The sequence below is a fragment of the Hemicordylus capensis genome, chromosome 10 (genome assembly GCF_027244095.1).
Source record: "Hemicordylus capensis ecotype Gifberg chromosome 10, rHemCap1.1.pri, whole genome shotgun sequence".
Classification (NCBI taxonomy): Eukaryota; Metazoa; Chordata; class Lepidosauria; order Squamata; family Cordylidae; genus Hemicordylus; species Hemicordylus capensis.
The window spans coordinates 18,411,782-18,427,051 of NC_069666.1; the positions used below are offsets into that span (position 1 = coordinate 18,411,782).

At 46.3% G+C, this 15,270-nt stretch overlaps 1 protein-coding gene across 1 annotated transcript; it reads right to left on the reverse strand.

The window, feature by feature from the left end:
* Nucleotides 1-5,200: 5,200 nt before the first annotated feature.
* LOC128335003 (zona pellucida sperm-binding protein 3-like) lies at nucleotides 5,201-13,610 on the reverse strand. The gene is made up of 9 exons (XM_053272707.1): nucleotides 13,123-13,610; nucleotides 10,837-10,955; nucleotides 10,655-10,758; nucleotides 9,947-10,124; nucleotides 9,411-9,531; nucleotides 7,675-7,766; nucleotides 7,454-7,596; nucleotides 7,212-7,331; nucleotides 5,201-5,367 (listed from the first exon to the last, which is right to left on the reverse strand). The coding sequence occupies exons 1-9, from the start codon at nucleotides 13,519-13,521 to the stop codon at nucleotides 5,228-5,230; spliced, it is 1,416 nt and encodes a 471-aa protein (XP_053128682.1). The 5' UTR covers nucleotides 13,522-13,610; the 3' UTR covers nucleotides 5,201-5,227.
* Nucleotides 13,611-15,270: the final 1,660 nt, after the last annotated feature.

Sequence of the window (15,270 nt, forward strand, 5' to 3'; positions counted from 1 at the left end):
ATCATTGGCTACCACACAATTTCACAGCGCCATCTGCTGACCACTTGCTGCAAATCCATGATGAAAATAAGGTCTTGAGATTACCTTAGGGCAGGCCTGCTCAACTTCGCCGCCGCCCCCCAACTGTTTTTGGACTGATTGGTCAATTGATCGAGTGCCATCAAGTCGGGGTCAACTCTTCGCAACCACATAATAGATTCTCTCCAGGATGATCTGCCCTCAGCTTGGCCTTTAAGGTCTCTCAGTGGTGCATTCATTGCTGTCGTAATTGAGTCATTCCATCTTGCTGCTGGTCGTCTCTCTTTCCTTCAACTTTCCTCAGCATGATGGACTTCTCAAGGGAGCTGGGATTTCGCATAATGTATCCGAAGTATGATCGCTTGAGCCTGGTCATTTGTGCCTTGAGTGAAACTCCCATAATCCCATATGGGGGTCCCTTAACTCCCATAATCCCCAGCCACAGTAGCCAATAGCCAGGGAATATGGGATTTGTAGGCCAACACCTGCAGGAGGGCCGAGGTTAAGCAGGCCTGCTTTAGGGTCGGAAGACGTCACAGATTAGCAGAAGACAACGCTGTGAAGTTGCACAACAGCCATCGCCAGCATCTGAATGCCTCATGGAGAAGCAGGAAGCACTGCCATTTCCAGATGGAGTACTTCTCCATCTGGAAACACTCTGGTCAAATACCTGCAACAAAATGAGGTGTACTTAAGACTGCATGTTTAAAAATGTTTTTTTTATATTCTCCCATTCACAAAAAACAAAACAAGAATGCCTCACCCACAAAACCCATCAAGCACACCCAAGAAAGGTTTTGCACAAGCTGTACCCTGCTGTGCTACTTTTCTACTTACTTACAGGGAGTTTTTAGAATAGGAAAGCATTTAAGAGCATAAACTTCCCTTACACATGGCCTGAAATTATACTGACATTTTACTATATGCATAGACCAGGGGCGTAACTATCATAGGGCAAAGGGAGACAGTTGTCTGAGGGCCCACTGCCTTGGGGGTGCCCCCAGAGGCAAGTCACATGGCTGACTCACCCAGCCACGCACCCGCCTGGGCTTCCTTCAGTTGTATTCATCCTCCGAAACTGATGTGAGTGTTAAGACCTGGAGCTACCAGAACAGCATGTCTTTCTCTAGTACCATGAAATGACTTGCATCATCCACAATTTACAAAACCTTTAAAAAAATAATTTAGGATGATGTTCTATTGTGGCACATTAGAGAGAGAGAGAGAGAGAGAGAGAGAGAGACACTATGCTTTGTTACCACTATTCAGCCTCATTTAAGATTTCTTTACTTCATGAGCTGACCTTCAGTGGGGCAGGAGGGGGGGCGCATTTTAAAATCTTGTCTCTGGGCCCACTCCAACCTTGCTACGCCCCTGGCATAGACCAGTTCTTTGATAGAACAACAATTAGTTCCATAAAAAATAGTGCTTATAATGTGAAGAATCCATATCCACAGGAGGTCACGTTTCAATAAAAAGAGAAACGCCTTCCAATGTAGCACTGCAGCAAGTCAGACAGTAACCACGGCTGGTCTCTGACAGAAGATTTTGTTTCTTCTGAAGATGTCATGTGGTGCCACGAGGTGGCAGCAGAGAAGGCATTACAGGAAAGTTACATTTCTTTCGTGGAGCACCTGGACTGCAACATAGGAAGCTGCCTTATGTAGAGTCAGACCCTTGGTCCACCTAGCTCAATACTGTCTACCCAGACTGGCAGCGGCTTCTCCAAGGTTGCAGGCAGGAGTCTCTCTCTCCGTCTAGTATGGCACACAGTGTCCTTCCCTTTGGCCTGTGCAGTAGCATTTAAGGAGGTTGAGTGGGGAGGCCTAGCCCTGCAACCCTATTTTGTAACTGAATTCATGTCCTACAATTTTGGAAACTGGATTTTCATGAATGTCCATAATATGTCCAATCTCCTGCAAAAAACCTGGGTCTCGCTTTTCGCTCTGCGTTGGCGCAAGTCAGCATGGGGCATAGCATGGTGGGGGAAAGGATCTTTCAATGGTAATATCACACAAGTATTAAAAAGAGAACACCCGGACTACTTGAGAGATTTGTTATTCACACTTTAAAAATGGAAGGTTGAACCGGATCTATTTAAAGGATCCTCCTCAGTTAAGCAGCTAAGGAAAACAATTTATGGAGAGATTCTAGAAGTGGGTTTCTTAAAATCTGATTTAGAACGTAAACGCTACAAACACCGCACTTCACAGTACTTGTTGCAACCCAATCACCCTATCGCTCTCTTTAAGGAGAAAAAAATCCCTTTCCATTTATGGGAAACAAGGTGGCATTTATACCACCAAGTACTACCACTTCATGCGGCTAAGCCATGGCTCCCAGAGGACCAGCAAGTGTCCTAAAATCACCTGCAAACAGAAAGCTAATGAGCTCGGCAAAACATTCAGGGAAACCCACTCACATTTCTTAAAAGAGTGTGTGGTAGCCAAAAGAATGTGGCAGGGAGTAAGCAAGTTAGAGTGGCCTGATTTGGAAAAACAGACATGGGAAGAACTAACCTTGGGTTTGAGCAATAGAACCTCTTTTTGAGGCCCCAGAAAGAAACCTTCAAGGAAATGGGATGGAACGGGTGCCCTCATACTAGGGAACTGGAATGTTCCCCTTCTCGTAATCAGGTTAGTAAACCTGTATGTCATTTATGCAATGCTCCTGCATAGGAATAGGGAGGGAAGACGTGACCAGGAGGTTCACGCAGACGAGACAGTAAATCTCTTCTGGAAAAGTTTGTATGGTTATGTGCAAAAAGACAAGAGTATCTCTTCTAAACAGCAATGGGACAAATTGTGGAAATGGATGTCGGACGTAACACCCCCGATTACCTGATGTGCCTTGAAATCCCCCACCCCCAAGTTACAGTACTACAAGCATATACTTCATAATATTGTGGGTTTCCAAATCCTTGTGTGTAAATCTTTGTAGATATATGATGTACAAACAACCACTTTGTATATAATTGTGCTTTGGCAACGTACTGTATGCTTTGGTAGTTTGTTGGTTCAATAAAAAAAATCTTGTGCTATCTTGGAGATGCTGCCAGGGAGGGAACTTGGAACCTTCTGCTCTTCCCCGAGGAGCTCCATTGTGGATTTCTTACAATGCTCACATGTCATCTCCCATTCACATGCAAACCAGGATGGACCTTGCTTAGCAAAGGGGAACATTCATGCTTGCTACCACAAGACCAGCTCTCCTTCTCCCTGGAGGGAAGAGGAATGAGTGAAGGCAATTGAAGATCAAACACACAACAGAATCAAAAAAGGTTTTACTAGTCATCCAAGTGCTCTATCAAGGGGCAGGATTGGACTCAAGGGAGTCTGATCTACCATGGGCTACTTAGATGGCCACTTTCCCACCTGTTTTGCTTGTGGCAACCTGAGACCATGTCTCCAAGGAGTGAGGGAGGGGAAAGAAAAGCACCAGATTTGTATAGGATGTTGCCTTATACCAAGTCAGACCATCAGTCCATCTCTCTCAGTTTTGCCAACACCAAGCCTGCACAGCTTCAACCCTCCAGCTGTTGCCATCTCCAGTGCCCAATAATCTCTCTGTAGCAGGAGATGATGGGGAGTTGTAGTCCCACAGCTGGAGGGCTCAGGTTCTCCTTTACCAGTCTACGCTGATTGGTGACTGATCTCCAAGGTTTTGTGTAGGAGTCTCCCAGACCTATCTGGAGATGCTGTCAGGGATTGAAGCTGGCACCTTCTGCATGCAAGTCCAATGTGGACTAGGGTCAGGACATCCTTGAATTAAAGACAGGGAATGTCCACTGAAATGGACTGGTTCCTTCCAAATCAGCATGGAATTTCTGAATGGCTGTTGGCCCACTAGGAGCAGCAGTCTATGGCCTCAGGCATGGATCATTGCCAGTATCTGTATATTTGTAAAGAAGATGCCAGGGATTCCAATACCTTTCTGTATGCAGGAGCTGTGCTTATATAACTGAGCTATGATTCCAAAACAGCCCAGGTGACCCTATTGGAGTTACCCCTCCTAACTTGGCAAAGAGGCACCTTTTACCGTGGTGTTTTCTTTATTTAGCAGTAGGAGTGTAACTGGCCCTATCCACCCCCAGCACAGTACCTCCAGTGACTGTTGCTGGTGTCTGTCTTGTGTTTCTTTTTAGACTGTGAGCCCTTTGGGGACAGGGAGCCATCTTATTTATTTATTTATTATTTATCTGTAAACCGCCCTGAGCCATTTTTGGAAGGGCAATATAGAAATTGAATGATGATGATGATGATGATTAATGCTTTCGAAGCAAGAGCTGATGCCCCTTATGTGGATTTTTGTTGCAGAACTGCAGCAGGAGAAGTTGGCCTTGTGGTAGCAAGCATGACTTGTCCCCTTAGCTAAGCAGGGTCTGCCCTGGTTGCATATGAATGGGAGACTAGAAGTGTGAGCAGTGCAAGATATTCCCCTTGGGGCTGGAGCTGCTCGGGAAAGAGCAGAAGATTCCAAGTCCCCTCCCTGGCAACATCTCCAAGATTAGGGCTGAGAGAGATTCCTGCCTGCAACATTGGAGAAGCCGCTGCCAGTCTGTGAAGACAATACTGAGCTAGATAGACCAATGGTCTGACTCAGTATATGGCAGTTTCCTGTGTTGTCATTTTCTTTTTACACACACATACTTTGACAACTATAATCTACCAGACTTCAAAGCCTCGAGGATCAACTTCAAAGACAGCAAGAAGCTCATTCCATCAGTTTCATTCAGACAGCACCCTTTAAGGCAGCCAGCCACCAACTGTTCTAAGAGGATTGCACCAGGGGGCAATTCCAAGGGTAACGGAATCAGGCATGACACCAGTTTTTCAATAATGGTATCAATAAGCCAATATTCAGGTTGATATGCCTACCCACTGGCAGGCAAACATCTACTCTAAAGCCATATATTTTTAGAAAACCCTAGTACTGTGGTGTCAAACGTGCAAAATGTGTCGGTAACGGAATCAGAATTTTTGGATATCGCTTCTGATTCTGTTACCAATGTATTTTGCACATTTTAGACACTATAATATTTAAGTGTTTTGTACAAACATTCTCTTGCTCTTCCCTCAAGTTGTTCAATATCATCGTGAAAGTTTGCTTATGGCTACAGTCATTGAAAAAGTGGCAATGTGCCCAATTCCATTACCAGTCATTTACAGACAACATTTCAAGCCACACTCTAACAAGCATTTTATTTCTCCTACAGTTTTTGAAGATAGACATTTAAATTGTTGCTTTTCTTGCAGGAAAAAAAGACCCCCAGAGTAACGGAGGCTAGAGTCAGAAAAGCAGTTACTATTGTCAGTCCCATAATTACAAGTACAGATGTCTTGGGGGGACCTGGAAAGAAGGAAATGGAAATGTATTCCTTAATGTTCCTCAACACTGAACACCAGACTGTCCAGTTCCAGCAATACACAGTAGGTTCCTATACACTGTAAACAGATCTCCTTGAACTGATTCCAAGGAGTTTCCTGTTCTCTACAAATATTCTCCAAAGATCTCTTGGGCTGAGTTCCACAACTAGAAGACAGCTCTGTGGAGCTGGTGACTGGTCCATAAACAGGTCCTGAGCCAGGGGCCTGTATTGGCCTTCTCCCCAACTGTCCCTCAGAGTGAGGGAGCTAAGAAAATAGGGAGGGTGGAGCTGGTGGGCCCTCAGGAGCTATGGGGCCCATGTTCTTTGACCCCATCCACTCCATTATAGCTATGCCCCTGCTCTGAGCAGGTCTAGCTTCTTCTAAACATGGTAGTACAGCAGTCTCCGAATCCGTTCTTCTCCTTGCCCCAGCTGTACCAGGCAAGCCATTTGCTTTCTGCTCTGAAGAAATCAAGGCTGTCTCTTGGCTTGCAATTCCCTTTCAGTAAACATTCTTAAGATAGCCTTGCTTTTAGATACGGTCCTGTATGGCATGGTGTAGCCAAGACAAGGGATGTTCAAGGGCAATGTGATCTCCCTTCCCCAATCTTAGAAGTTACATCACATGGCCCCATTTGAGTCCTGCAGTTCCAAGAGGCTTCAGGCTGTTGGCCTGGTTCTCCATAAGAACATAAGAACAGCCCTGCTACATTGCGCCCAAGGCCAATCTAGTCCAGCATCCCGTTGCACACAGTGGCCCACCAGATGCCACTGGAAGCCTACAGCAGGAGTTGAGGGCACGCCCTTTCTCCTGCTGTTACTCCCCTGCAACTGGTATGCAGAGGCATCCTGCCTTTGAGGCTGGAGGTGGTCCGCCATGGAGGACCAACGCTCAGAAGAGGGTTAGAAGTTTTCATTGGGTTTCAGAGGTCATGGCTCTCAATTCAGAGGAGATCAACCTTCAGCGCTATCCGTAAGTATTGCTAACCTATCAACAGATAAAGCTGCTTCGCCCCAAGTCAGATCGGCCTGTCTAGACCAGTAATCCTATTTGGAATAGAGAATGGACCCATGTTGAATGTTGAACACATTATGTTCAACGCTTGTACAATGGGTGTAGTGCAGGCCTGCACAACATAAAGCCTGGGGACCAGATCTGGACCACAGGGACTTTTTTGCTGGCTCCCAGGTAGGAATATCCTGTAGCAGGAGCCGTAAAGAGCTCTTGGTCCCTCTGCTGATGAGCTGTGGCAACTCAGTCTATTTGGCTCCTTGAGACACAGGTACAGAAGGACACTTCCTATCCGTCTCGTTCATTTAAAGGGGCTGCAGAGGTGCTCTTAGCCCTGCACCTCCCCGGGGGCTTAATTTGCAGGGGAGGGGGACCTCCAAAGGCCTTCAGGTCCAGGCTCCAAAATTACCTAGATGCACCTCTGAGGGCCCATATCCAGGTTCACTGTTTAAATGAACACAGGTACAGTCATTCACACAAACACATGTACAAGTGTACAGCTCTCTGTACATTCATATAGTATTCAGAGGCAGTTATAGGGGAGAGGGCATGCCCTCAACTCCTGACTGTAGGCTTCCAGCGACATCTGGTGGGCCAATGTGTGTAACAGGATGCTGGACTAGATGGACCTTGGGCCTGATCCAGCAGGGCTGTTCTTAGGTTCTTATGTAATGTCTGAATCGGCTAACACCTTAACAAGTTCATCAACCAGCTCCAAGTTCTTCCCCAGTCCTATTATTCAAGACCCTTTTCTCCCTGGAGATGGAACCTGAGGTCTTCCCCCAACATGCCAGATTAGCTTCATCATCTTACCTTGTGCAATCAGCCCCAATGTTCTTTGATCTTCAGGCAGGTGCACTGAAGTCTTTTGCACATCCAGGAAGACTAGTCCGACCACAACATAAGCCTCAGCTTTTTCTACTGAAGAGTCACCTGTATGGTTGGCAAGTCCAACAGTTTCTCATCTGCTTTAGCTCCCTTACATGTCCCTCTTACAAAATACTTTGATCTAGAAATTCATGATGCAGCCAGCTCGGCCCAGTCATGGAACTCACCAGCGGGGGAAGCGTCTCTCCGGAAGCGCCCTCCTGATCCTCTTTGCCAGGGATCAGCTCTTCGAGACTGCCCTCCAAGCAAGCCACAATGTTGAGTCTCACAGCAGCTGCAGATGTGTCCACTGCCTTCAACTGGAGACCAGCTGCAGTGGAATGGGAGGCCGTCACTTCTGCAATATGGCCCTGCTCTTTGCAGCCTCCCACTCCATTTATCTGCTCACCTGTTCCTTGCTTTGTTGAAGGAGCAAGCCTTGTTCAGAGTATCTGGAGATTGGTCAGCTGCTGTGACTTTCAAGTGGCATGTAATGTAGATCTGGAGAAGAAAGGGAAGAGCCATTGGGATCTGAGTCGACTCAAGTGGTTCCTATGACACTATGGATGCGAAAGCTGGACTTTGAAGCAGCAAGATAGAAAAAGCATTGACATTTTTGAACTTTGGTGCTGGAGAAGACTTTTGAGGAGACCATGGACAGCCAGGAAAACAAACCAATGGATCATAGAACAAGTCAATCCAGAATTTTCACTCGAGCCACTAATGACCAGGCTCAAACTCTCATTCTTCAGACATATTATGCAAAACCATTGAGAAGTCCATAATGCTGGAAAAAGTTGAAAGAAAGAAGAGGATGGGTAGGATTACGATAGCAATGCATGCACCACTGAGAGAGCTTAAAGGCCAAGTTGAAGACAGATAATGCTGGAGAGAATCTAGCTATGCGGTCGCTAAGAGTTGACACCGACTTGACGGCACTTAATCAAAGTTGTACATAAAAAGCTGCTTTGGGAACATAGTAAGCTGCCATATACTGGGTTAGACCATTGGTCTATCTAGCTCATTATTGTCTACCCAGACTGGCAGCATATTCTCAAAGGTTGCAGGCAGGAATTTCTCTCAGCCCTATCCTAGAGATACCAAGGAGGGAACTGGAACTAGATGCTCTTCCCAGAGTGACCCCATCCCTGCTCTGCAGATTAGTTCTTACGACAACAACTTTTTTAAAAAAAGTTGTTAGAATCTATGTAGTTATAATGGTTCACACCCAGTCCTTAGGTTGCATGTCAGTTTTGGGAAAGGAAACACATACATGCCGTGTTAGTCAGTTTTAACAGCCTGGAGCACCTATTTTAGAAGTGGTCTGGAGATTAGAAGCATCCTTTAAACCAAGTTGTTCTAGTAAGAACTAATATGCCTGCTTTCTGTTCAACATCCTTTAAAAAAAAAAAAAGGTAAAGGTAAAGCGTGCCGTCAAGTCAATTTCGACTCCCAACACCCACAGAGCCCTGTGGTTTTCTTTTGGTAGAATACAGGAGGGGTTTACCATTGCCATCTTCCGCACAGTATTATTATTTTACATTTTATATCCCGCTCTTCCTCCAAGGAGCCCAGAGCGGTGTACTACATTCTTAAGTTTCTCCTCACAACAACCCTGTGAAGTAGGTTAGGCTGAGAGATATGTGACTGGCCCAGAGTCACCCAGCTAGTATCATGGCTGAATGGGGATTTGAACTCGGGTCTCCCCGGTCCTAGTCCAGCACTCTAGCCACTACACCACGCTGGCCTTTCAGCATCCTCCTATATCGCTGCTGTCCGATGTAGTACCAGCAGGGATTTGAACCAGCAACATTCTGCTTGTTAGTTAAGCATTTCCCCGCTGCACCACTATTCTTACAACTGGACGAAATTTGGTTCAAATCAGTTAGGTGGCCCACAAGTTAGCCCTCTTGCACTTCAAATGTCCACCATCTTGGATTGGGTGGGTGGCATTATAGGCTACACCACTGAGGTGTCCCTACAGCTGTAGCAAATTTGGTTCATATTGGTCCAGGCATTGCGAAGTTGATGGGGCAGGGACACACATTAGCCTACTGGAAAGCACGCTACAAAGACTACAAGCAAAACATTTCACAAGAATGCGGTGGACACAGTCTTCTAAGCTCAAGATGCCTGCTATCTCACCAAGTCTCTGTTGTCTCCTGGGAACCTGAAGGCATCTACTGTGAACTGGAGAGAATCTTCTCTGGCCCTCGGGGATACAAAGGCAGAGCTGGAATCATCTGATCTCCCATCAACGAGGCATCTAAACAAAAGTATGGAAGAGTTTTAATACAATACAATAGTGTCTATGACTCAAGACAAAAACCAAACACCAAATCATTGGCCCAGCATCTTTACCAAAGGTAGTAGCAGAGGGCATCATCTCCATCGGACTTCCCCTGCCCCCAGGTTTATAAAAACAGGTTTTGTAATCTGTTTGTAGGTTCCTGTTTGCATGCTATGGAACATTGAGTATTGCCGACTGATTTGCAGCTAAAGTGAAAAACAGAGCATGGTCTAAGGGCACGTCCAGACACCTTGCTGAAGCTAAGCAGGTCACATTCTGGTCAGGGCCTGGATGGAAAGCTACCTGAGAACCACATGCATGTCACCTGGATTTCCAGGATGAAGGCATGATAGAAATCCAGCTCGGTGGGGATCCAAGGATAAGTTCTTACCCATGTGAGTCAATAACAGAGTATCTGGGAGAGGAGTTTCTGTCTGGGCTCATGGTAGCTACACATTTGTCAATGAAGAGTCTCAGAGCTAAGTGGTTTTCAGTGTCAACAGTTGCCTGGATGTTCATAGTGTCTCCCAGCTGGTACCTGTTGGAGGGTCTCTCAGCACTCCAGTCATCTGGAAGGCAAACAGAAGCTCATCCAAGTGGAGTGTATCATTAGTACAAGGAAGCTTTGCTAAGCATATGGTTGGTGCTCCATCCTGAATGGCAGCCTGTAAACAATCTAAAATTCTACCACCTCATTCTTCTGTATGTGCAAACCTAATGTCAGGACTGTATCTCTAATCATGTAGCTCAGCCTCAGGAAGGACAGAGGGTTTATTTATTTATTTATTTATTTACTGTTTAATAGATCCTTCCCATGCAACATTGCCAATAGGCTTCAAGGATCATGCTTTTCACTACCATTATCCATCCTGGGTGAATGCAATTGGTTAAAGGATTCTCAAACCTGGGTCCTCAAATGTTGGACTACAACTCCTATCAGCTTTAGCCACAATGACCAAGCCTCATTATGGCTGGGGGTGATGGGAGTTGTAGTCCAGCAATATGTGGAAGAACCCGAGCTTGAGAACCCCAGGGTTCCAAAAGGAGGAATGGCATCTATGGAGTAGATGATGCTTCCATCAGTCAAGCTGCCACTTACCTTTCATCAGATGTAAGGAGAAGACCAGTCTCTCTTCTGCAGAGATTGTAGAGCTGAAAGGAACCCAGCTAGGCTTGATGGCCTTACTGCTCGCGTTGTCTTTCCTGAAAGAAAGATATTGGTTGCTGAACCAGATGCCAGAGGAACAACTCTAGATGAGGAAGGATCAGAGGATCACTCACCTTGGATAATGACACTCAATAGGAACCTCAACAGGGCTGGTCCTAATAATGGCAGGGTTATTCCCAGGGTTAGGCTTATAGTAGAGGCTTAGGCTATAGACCAGGGAATCTGGAGTCATCTGGAGCAAGAAAGAGGATGTAAACAAGGCATTATAGGCTTTTGAAGCCGATACCCAATCCTGTTGGACTGCAACTCCCATCATCCCCAGCCAGAGGCGTATCTAGGGGAAATAGCGCCTAGGGCAAGCACTGAAATCGCGCCCCCTGTTCAAACATCTGACACCCATCTTTTAGATAACTTTACTATAATATCAGCTGAAAAATATAAGCCAAGCTCATTAATCTTTTAAAATTTCAAAAACTATTTAGCAGTGGATGTAGCCAGACCAAAAAATGCTGGGAAACTACAAATTTCAGTATGCTGGGGCTCATGAAATACCCAAATACTATTTGGAGGTGTACTTGAAAAACTAAACAGAAGTGCCTGTCTAATTCTCTACTATGCATTGCAGCATCACTATTACATAAGTTTTAAAAATAAATGGAGAATTTGGCTTTTCCCAGATACTCTGAAAACAATTAAAGGATATACAGAGTAAACTGTGTCACTGCTTGGAATATATTCTAGTCTCAGAAAGAAAATGAGAGAAAGAGAGCAAGAAACTCCCAGTGGGCTTTAATACTAAGGATTTCACACTGATTCAGAGACAAACTCACCATTAATAGCCATATTGTTAAGACACCACATTTAACTCACTTATCATAAGAAGCAAAGTAAGTGCAAATGAATACAATCCTAGCTCATAAGCTTCAGCTCAGTATTCACAAGCCCTGATTCTCTGTACATAGTGCCAAACCGAATATGTGTACTGTGACTTATATTAAATTAATTTTTTTTAACCCGTAGCCCCTTCGGGGTGCTTCCTATAGGCCGTGGGAGGGGGGCATCTGCAAAGGTTACCCCTCCCATCGCTGGCCTCTAGGGCCTTGCAGAGACCATTTGAGCATGTGCTGTGGCCATTTTTTAAAATAATTGGTTGTTGTTTTTTAAAATGGCTGCTGGAAACAAAATGGCCACCGTGCATGCTCAAATGGCCTCTGTGAGGCCTGGCATGGCCTAGGGCCTCACAGAGGCCATTTGAGCATGTGCAGTGGCCATTTTGTTTTGGTGGCCTTTAAAAAAAAAAATTAAGAATTTGCGCCCCCCTTCAAGTGGTGCCCAGGGCACGTGCCCTGCCTGCCCTACCCTAGATACGCCCCTGTCCCCAGCTGCAATGGCCTTATGGGTACTCATGAGTAAGTCTCACCCAGTTCAAAGGGCCTTGGTCCCTAGTAAACACATTTCAGATTACAGCCTAGACCTTCAAGGGTCTTGGAGCAGGATAGCTGGTCTTGTAGTTGCAAGCATGAATTGTCCTTTTTGCTAAGCAGGATCTGTTCTGGTTTGCATTTGAATGGGAGACTATATGTGTGAGAACTGGACAATATTCCCCTTAGGGGATGGGGGCTTGTCTGGGAAGAGCATCTGCATTCTTGCAAGCAGAAAGTTCCAAGTTCCCTCCTAGGCATCTCCAGGATAGGACTGAGAGAGACTCCTGCCTGCAACCATAGAGGAGCCACTGCCAGTCTGTGTGGACAATACTGAGCTAGATGCACCAATGGTCTGACTCAGTATATGGCAGCTTCCTATGTCTCCCATCCAAAGAGAAACTAAACCCACTTCCCTGAACAGAAAAGATGGCAGTCTTAGTATATTGTGAGAAGTTAGCCCCCACTGCATAGGAGCTTGCTGCAAGTAGTCACTGCCTTTTCTCCTTTGCATGACAGATGAAAAGCAGTTGAGTTTTGATACCATTAGAGTCCTTCTCACTAAAACGTGGTGCAGTCAATTCAAGATAAGATTCCTACAGCCTACACACCAAGTCATGGCTGGTTCCAGGCCACCAAGGCATTAAAGATGTGCCCCAGTTATAAGAACATAGCAAGCTGCCATCTACCGAGTCAGACCATTGGTCTATCTAGCTCAGTATAGTCTTCACAGACTGGCAGCAGCTTCTCCAAGGTTGCAGACAAGAGTCTCTCTCAGCCCTATCTTGGAGATGCCAGGAAAGGAACTTTCTGCATTCAGATGCTCTGCCAAGAGTGGCTCCATCCCCCAAGGAGCATATCTTGCAATGCTCACACATGTAGTCTCCAATTCAAACACAAACCAGGGCAGACCCTGCTTAGCAAAGAGGACAAATCAGGCTTGCTACCACAAGGCTATCTTAAAAGAGGAAAGCTTACCTTCAAGGTGCTGCCACACTCATGGAGACCAGCTTCAAAGACCACCAAGCCCTCTTCAGCATCAAGGGATGTTTGCTCGCAGCCTGCCGAGCCTAGCCTCAAATCAGCAGCTTGGACCAGCCGCCCAGTTCCAAACAGGTCCCGATTCACAATGACTGCTACCTGAGCTTCCCCGCATTGCACCATCACAGGCTTCCAACTGGACAGGGCCCTTGGCTGAGAAACATCTACCCATGCCCAGGGACGAGAGTAACCGAAGTCAGGGTCATAGGACTGTTGCACAGAGGAGAAAGGTCTGGGGAAAGACCCCCAGGGAGAAAAATCCCAAGGATTGTAAGACTCAACCACAATGATAATGAAGCACAATAGCAGCCCACTAGAATAGCCTCTCAGCCCCATCCTGTTCTTCTGGAATAAGCAAACTATTTTAGGCACAAGGTGTTCCTGGAGATCTTTATATGTTGTAGCCAAAAGCCCTTCACAGCTGCTTTAAGGTTCAGTTTGCAATGATCGGGGGTTTCCTGCACTACAGCTGGCAGAGCAGGGATAGGAGGACCGAAATGAGCTTCATTGGAGACAGGGGTGATGGTTCCTGGGGTCTTGTTCTGAAAACACTTAAGTCAGGGTTTCTCAAATTTGGGTCCCTGGTGTCACCGGAGGGCTGAAATATCATGGCTTTGCACAGGGAGATATTGAAGATATTCCCACGATCACTAAGGGAGCTTAGCCCACTTTCCAGGGACCATGGGAACCACCAGGCTCACAGGCGGACCTGATGCTTCCAAGGCAGCTACTAGCCCGCCTAATCCCCCCTCTCTTTAAATGAGGTTAATGGAGCCAATGCTCCGTTAACTTCATTTTTCTGCTCGTGTGTCACCAGGGCACACAGCGACACACAAGTAGACCCCTGACCAGGCCTGCAAGCAGCCTCCCGGGCTCAGGGATCTCTCTAGGATGCCCCGCACACTCAAGGAGCCAGCAGTTGTATGGGCGGCCGATCTGGCTGCCCAGCTACAAGCGCCTGCTCGTCCGTAAGCCCGCCCTCCCCGCAAGCCCGACAGAAGCTCTTCTCACCGATCGTGAGGAGAGCTTCGTTATCTCTGTACCTCTCAAGTAGAGTGGCCATATTCTGGCTCTCCAAATCCGGGTGCCCAGTTTGCATATTATGTAAACCCCGCTTCTACAAGGGCTAGAGCTTAGTGTTTTGGTTTTTTAATGAAAGTTGAAATCCAGGCAAATCTGGGTGGGCTCTAAGCAGTCTGGGTGAGATGCTTAAAATCTGGATGAAACTCGGAGTTTTGGCAGGCATGGCAACTCTACTCTCAAGCTACGGGGCCATCCCCAGCAGATTTCCCTTGCAACCTTTTCTTGAAAACTTTGAAGGAAGGAGAGCCCCCCCCCCCCCGCACCTTCCCTTTGGTAGAAATGCCTTTGGGTGGTTCTGTACACAGATGATTATTTACCCCTGTTAATTGAGCAAAGAGGCACGTTCTCAGGTAGCAGTGATTCTCTCCTATTTAGAGTGGGGGCTGGTCTTATTGAACCCCAGCACCTCACCCCTCTCAGTGGTTGTTGCTAGTATATACCTTATGCTTCTTTTTAGATTATTTATTTGTTTGTTTGTTTGTTTGTCAAATTTGCACACCGCTGCAAACCTTCATCTCTGGGCAGTTAACAATAACACAAAACAAGATAAAACATGAACAAACATCTTAAAACAATGAAGGCAATCTAAAAATTAATATTTATTTTTTCATCAAAATTATTTGTCACATGATGACCCCTTTGAAGACATAAGAACAGCCCATCTAGTCCAGCATCCCATTTCGCACAGTGGCCCACCAGATGCCGCTGGAAGCCACAGGCAGGAGTTGAAGGCATGCCCTCCCTCCTGCTCTTACTCCCCTGCAACTGGTACTCAGAGGCATCCTGCCTTTGAGGCTGGAGGTAGCCTACAGCCCTCCGACTAGTAGCTGATGATAGACCCCTCCTCCATGAAGTTATCCAAACCGCTCTTAAAGCCATCCAGGTTGTTGGCTGTCACCACATCTCGTGGCAGAGAATTCCACAAGTGGATCATGCAGTGTGAAAAAGTACTTCCGACCGCTGGTCCTAAATTTCCTGGCAATCAATTCCATGGGATGAGCT

Excerpts from the sequence above, each read along its gene's own strand:
- LOC128335003 (XM_053272707.1), bottom strand. The coding sequence starts at position 13,521 with ATGGGGCTGAGAGGCTATTCTAGTGGGCTGCTATTGTGCTTCATTATC. Across the intron at positions 10,125-10,654 it reads CTCCTTACATCTGATGAAAG|ATGACTGGAGTGCTGAGAGA; the intron begins GTAAGTGGCAGC and ends TTTGCCTTCCAG. Across the intron at positions 7,597-7,674 it reads TTCAACAAAGCAAGGAACAG|CTGGTCTCCAGTTGAAGGCA; the intron begins GTGAGCAGATAA and ends ATTCCACTGCAG.